At 35.8% G+C, this 6,528-nt stretch overlaps 1 protein-coding gene across 1 annotated transcript; it reads right to left on the reverse strand.

Annotated features, from left to right (window-relative positions):
• Positions 1 to 2,916: 2,916 nt before the first annotated feature.
• LOC141693985 (cytochrome P450 705A1-like) lies at positions 2,917 to 5,121 on the reverse strand. The gene is made up of 2 exons (XM_074499186.1): positions 4,138 to 5,121; positions 2,917 to 3,809 (listed from the first exon to the last, which is right to left on the reverse strand). The coding sequence occupies exons 1-2, from the start codon at positions 5,002 to 5,004 to the stop codon at positions 3,186 to 3,188; spliced, it is 1,491 nt and encodes a 496-aa protein (XP_074355287.1). The 5' UTR covers positions 5,005 to 5,121; the 3' UTR covers positions 2,917 to 3,185.
• Between the last annotated feature and the right edge of the window lie 1,407 nt (positions 5,122 to 6,528).

Below are 6,528 nucleotides of genomic sequence, written 5' to 3' on the forward strand. Positions count from 1 at the left end.
CACTTAGATTTATCCCTTAGAGAGAATGGGAAAAGCCTCTGCTTTATAGCATCTTCAGAAATATAGTTGAATTTGAACGTGTCGCAGATCTCGATGAGATCTCTGATGTGCATGTTGGGATCTTCCGTAGGAGAACCCCCAAACTGGACTGAGTTCTGCACCATCTGAATCGTGTTAGATTTGATTTCAAAAATATTAGCCGCGATGGCTGGTCTGATAATTCTAGACTGAATATCATTGATCTTCGGCTGAAAATAATCCATCAAAGCTTTCAGATTCGCTACTGGTTCTCCCATTGCAATAATAGCTTCTTCTTCAGCTTTTTCAACTTGTTCAAAAACCTCTTCAACTACTTCGACTTCTTCCTCTGCTTTATCCAGTGTTCTCTTGCGAAATCGAGAACGCGTTAGCATAAACGCTCTCTAGAGTACCTGAAACACAACCAAGCAAATAAGTAAGTAAAATATCCGAGTCAGTGAACTTTAACGACCACTGATGTCAAACACATAAACTAAAAATTAACACCGAGTCCCCGAAAGCGGCGCCAAAAACTTGTTAGGACGAAAACACGCGCTAAAATTACACGCAAGTATACGCATTTGCAAGTAATATAGAATACTTTCTAGTTCGTTCCCACATAGACTCTTTTTGGTTAACTTAAGATTATGCACCTATGCAACAAAGGTATGGCTATTGTTCAATGCTAAGACAATAATAAGTTGAGATGATTATCACTAAGATTAAACTAACATGTAAATAACTAAGAGATTAAAAGGTTGATTTAACTATATGAGACAAACATGGGTTTCTAACTTCATTACTACTTCATTCAAAGTCATTGGTCTTAACCTTAACATGCAATGGTGATGATAACTAATCAAATAACACAAAACTAGTAAACGCCAACTGTCGTTGTACGAATACCCTACTACCAGACATCCACAAAAGAGATAGAAGCTGAATAGACACCAATTATGTTGAGACCCTATATGTCTATAGAATTTGACAACATAAAGGTTTAATGCACAAGTTATCTATCGTGATTATATAGGGCAAGTAAGATGGTTAAAATTACCTACGAATCATGCATAACAATTATTCATGAACCTATGCTAGCATGACAAGTTCTAAACCTCTATATTCATTGTCTCTTCAAAAGAGATTAACACGCTATCTTATATGTTCGCGACGCACATAAGACGAATAAGCACAACCAATATTAGGATATCATACAATCACCATACCCTTAGGTATCAAAACAATTAACTATAGAAATCCATAAGTAAATCTATTAGAATCCCACGATAACGATTAGTTCATAATCGAACTCATCGTCGCCATGGGTTCCAATGAAAGCATGGTAAATAAACTAAGATAAACTAGGTCTGAAATAACTGAATAATTATATCAAAGTACGTTATCAAGAGTATTAGGTTCAAACAATAAAGAAAACAAGCATCCAAGATTACAACTTAAGCAAAGAATCACAAGTAAAAACTAGATCTTCTTCTCCTTCGTTGTATTGTGCTATTAGGTCTTCTCGCTGCTATCTCCTTGCTCTCCGTTATGAAAAATGTCTTTTTGGAGTCTTTAAATACCAGCCCGTCCGATCAGAAGTCCAGCAGATCAATCTTCTATTAGAAACAGGATTCTTTATAATCAACCTAGCGCGGTCGCCCTGAGATCCCGCGCGACCGCTTTGAGTATGGCGCAGTCGCTCCCAAGTGTAGTGCGACCGCCCTGAGCTTCTGGAAAAATTAGTTTTTTTCTTATTTCTTGACTGCAAATGCTGGTTTCTTTTGCACAATCAGCCGAGGCTCCATCCTAACACTCTTCTAAGCATAAATCATGCAAGATTCACTCCCTCTTTCGAATATGCCCTGAAATGCAAAACACATCAAAAACACATCAAAACACAAACAACTTGAGTACAAAACACCAATTCGAGCCTTTACGAAGCGTTCCAAGTGGATATAAATGCCACTTAACAATCCTGCACTTTGCACCCAAAAACTTAGGATCACTTGTCCTGCAATCTGGTAGGGGCTCCTTATCCGGGGGACAAGGATGCGTCAAATATTTGGGGTAAACCATGACTATACTTACGTCCACGGACTAGAGAAACAGCTGGTAGCGGAGGGTTATCCTCGCCGGGGAGATGTCTTATCCGTGAAGTCTCGAAGCCACGGACGAGCATTGGGTCTTTGTGGTTAGGCCTCATCGGCGGACAATCCTAAAGGTAATAGAAGACGGTTTCCAGTAGGTTTTCTATTGGGCCTCTGGAGGAGAAATCTAAACCCATTAAGTTTCTTGTTCACCAAGAAATACGTTAGCTTGATTCCCTATAAATAGGGATACATAGACAAATTGTAAGGGGTCAGAAGTTGGGAGCGCAAAGGAGCCGCCGCTAATTCTAAGCAATATGAGCCACCATTAAACACAACCACCAAATAGTGTTTGCGTTTTTCGACGAAAAACCATCATCACATATTTTGTTTCCGGATACAAACTTCGAAATTTGTTGCAAAGTGCTGATGCAGCATCCAACACTTTGTTGCTCATTTTGTCAAAATGATAACAAGGTTGAAAGATAAAACTTGATTGGCACCATTATAACTGATAATATTATGAAAAGAGTCTCAATTTTCAGATGAATGACAAATGCTTTCGGTTCTCTAAACACATTGCAGTAGACACTACTCAGCACAGAAACTGTGTGTGACTGCCCCAATGATACCTGGTTATTTCTGAATCAATCTGCAAGTTTATACGTATTGCTTAAAAGTCCACAATCTTCTTTTTTTTTTTTGATAATTTTTTTTAAAAAAAGTCCGCAATCTATATACAATGTTTTAACAACTCTTTAAAGACACAAACAACAACTGAATATTAGAATTTGAACTGCTGCAGACCACAGGACATGAGGAGCCAAATCATCAACGAACTCTGTAATACAAAAGGAGGAAAGACCATCGACTACATATGACATACATAGTCCAACAACAACTTATTACAGGAGATGGCCAAAGCAAAACATAAGTTGCTCGAAGAATAAAAACAGTGGTAGTCCTAATACTGTTATGAGTACATTGTCCAACAAGAGCAAGGAAACTACTGAGCTTTGTCTAAGGTTCCATTGTTGGACTATAAGTGAAGGTGTCACTAAAAAGGACATTTTCAGATGGTTAGATAATATGTTTATCAATAGGATGACAAACAAGTGGCTTAGCCATCCCTGCACTAACACCCCAACACCATTCTTCCAGATTAACGCCACCTCTAGCCTCAAAATCAAAGTGATGCACCAAACTTCCAATCACTGTCTGAATCATACTTATTGCAAGATTTGCACCAGGGAAAACACTGCTTGCACTTCCAAATGGCAAGTAACATAGATTTTCATCTTTCACGTCCACCCGAAGCTCATTATTTCTAGTAGGAGTTTCAAGAAACCTCTCTGGAATGAACTTAGTTGAAAATTTCCATGTGCCAGGATCTCGCAAAATGGCATAGACATTAATAATTATTCTTGAATCTGGTACCACGTCGTACCCACCAATTTGGCAGCTTTTTGTGCATTTTCGCAAAATCAATGGAGTTGGAGGGTGTAATCGAAGACTTTCTTTCACTACTGATTGCAGGTAAGGTAATTTTGGGATATCCGAATCATGTATAACCAGCTTATGCAACCCTACCGTCCCAATTATCTCCTCTCTTAGTTTCTTCAACACACTCGGGTGGTTGATGATTTCTGCTAGTGTCCATTTCAACGCCACAGTCATTGTCTCTGAACCAGCCATCAAAGTTTCCTGAATCAAGTTTGATCTGTTAATTAAGTCATTCCTACAAACAAACGAGTCTGACGAAACACACACATGGACTAATCTAATAAGCACACAACAGTATACTCGACCGGGTAAATGAGAGATTTAAAAAGCTATACATTAAACCACTTGCAGTTTGCAACTAGTACAACATAAATGTCATATTCGTTTACTTGAAGGCAAGCAGGCTGACTATGCTGACTGCCGCGGCAAGTCTCCACCGACATTTGAACCCTCAACAGTCACTATCATTACTACCATAAAAGAAATCATATTGAAAAACATATTTGATTAAAGAGATGATTATTATTACCAGTAAAACTGCCTTGATGTTTTTCCTAGTTAGCTTGACATGTTCACCCTGTTCTTCATAATTATCCAAAAGATAATTAAGTAAATCTTGAGCTCCAGCTAATCCTCTCTTTTCTTCATGTTCCACAATGACCTCTTCTAAAAACTTATTGAACTTCAATAACAAGCCCTCCACCTTTTTTCTTCCAAACCCGAAAGAACCAATCAATTCATTGAAAACAACTGATTTGCCACCAACCTCAGCACTAAGTCCATTAACAAACTCCCTAATCTTCACACTTTCATAACTATCACTTCCAACACTTAAAATCACACTGAACAGAACATTAGTAACAACCTTCTCCAACTCCGTACCTAAGTCACAAGCCTCCCCTTGTTCCGAACTCCTAGCAACAACTTCCAACAGCCTCAAAACCTCGTTTTCTTGCATATCCGTGAAACGTTTAACTTGAGAATCAGAAGCAAGTAAATTCCTCAAAAATGCCAAGGTGGACGAACCATGCGACAGTATTCCGTAGTCAAAATTCTTAAACCTAGTGGATGCAAAACTCATGTCACGAGTTTCAAGAACTTGTTTAGCTATGCTAGCCTCAGAAACAACCATGAACTTCGAAAACGGGCCAACAGAGATCCTCATGAAAGGTGCACCATCTCGAAAAGCAAGCTTCGTCAAGGACTTGTGAAAGGGATCAGTAGAGCTATAAAGCAGAGGGATATGACCAAGTATTGGCAGTGTTGGAGGGCTTGGAGGAGGAATAAGTTGAGTTTTCGGGCGACGATTCTTGGTCAACAACTGAAAAAGAAGAGCTGTAACTAAGTATGTGATGAGGAAGTATATGAAGTACTTGTCCATGGAGGTGAAAGCCATTGTTTCAACAGTATAGTTATGATGACTTGTTAGTTGTAAATTAGTGTTACAACTTGTACAGTTTAGCTAACAGCTTTAGCCTTCAACATGTTCTAGCCTCGGGAATAAAAATAGTAGGTAGACAACGACAAGGTCATTGACTCATTATACTCCATCACCGTTGCCTTGTAAAATGAACAATAATCGTCTTATCCTTCAATTTAATATAATTTACATTATTACTGCTAGTTCATAACCCGTACGAAACACGAACCGAGTTAATTTATTTAAATAATTTTTAATATGGAATATAATAAGTGCCATGTAAAAATTTCTAATTTTTACTTAAAAAATCCCTCCCAAGAGTACGACATTTGTGTTATGATTATAATAAAAAATTATAATTATCATACGATTTCAAAAAATTTATTATTTCATTAAAATATACTATTGAGTCATATAAAAAATAGGATTTCAAAGTTGAAATCAATATAAGAACTGCAATTAAAAAACGGGTTAAATAATATATATATATATAATATTATATATATATATATATTATAAGTCATATAGAAGTAAAAAATATTATACATTTAGAGTTATAATGAAATTCAAAAAGGGTGAAATCAAAAGTTGATAAAACCAAACACCTATAATATATTAAATAACAATACATAAGGAAATAAAGAACACAAAACTTAAAGTTAAAAGGGTGAAAAACAAAATAAAACTAAACTTAATAAGTAAAAGTTGTAACGACTGGGAAATTTACGTAGTATTATATCACATTTATAATAAATTATGTGTATTAATATGTCATTTATGTGTGATTATCTGTTAAACCCTAAATTGTTACGTGTTACGTGTATTCCGTGTCACTTCTGTATGTTTAAGATATTCCTCGGATATTTTAGTTTACATTCATTGTTTTCATTTCAAACGTTTTACGACCCAAACCATGATTTTAAAGCCAGTATTTCAAATAAAATAATGGGCCTTATTTTTCATCAAACGGCTTTTACCATTGCATTATTCTGAACATCTAGATATTTTATAAATTTTCTCGTTTTGCGAAAAATGACTTTTACGGGCCCCATTGGGTGTTAAAAACCCCACAAAAATCACATTTTTATTTTTATAAAATTATAGGACTTTTATTTATACCATTTCTTTGTATTTTCGCATTATTCATAATTTTTGGGAAATTTTGGCATATATATTATATATATAAAATATTTATAAATTAATTTTTAATACCCAAAAATTATAAAAATTAGGGCCAAATATTTTTATTAGATGTACAATTAGCCCCTTAATTTTATTTAGGAGTATTATTTTTCACACTATAAATAGCCTAATTATCAGTTAATTATAATTAATTAATTATTAAAAATTCTGCAAATTTTTGGAAATTCTCTGAAGAACAGTTCGGGTCGGAATTCGGGTCAGAAATCAATCGGTGATTTTGAACGTTTCTGAGCACCAAATCGATCGATGTGAGTATCCAAATCGATCCTCTCGAGTTGTTCTTTCGGTTTCTGGTAT

The sequence above is a fragment of the Apium graveolens genome, chromosome 10 (assembly GCF_009905375.1).
Source record: "Apium graveolens cultivar Ventura chromosome 10, ASM990537v1, whole genome shotgun sequence".
NCBI lineage: Eukaryota > Viridiplantae > Streptophyta > Magnoliopsida > Apiales > Apiaceae > Apium > Apium graveolens.

Coding starts and splice junctions, on each gene's coding strand:
- LOC141693985 (XM_074499186.1), bottom strand. CDS start 5,004: ATGGCTTTCACCTCCATGGACAAGTACTTCATATACTTCCTCATCACA. Junction 3,810..4,137: donor ACATCAAGGCAGTTTTACTG/GTAATAATAATC, acceptor AACTTGATTCAG/GAAACTTTGATGGCTGGTTC.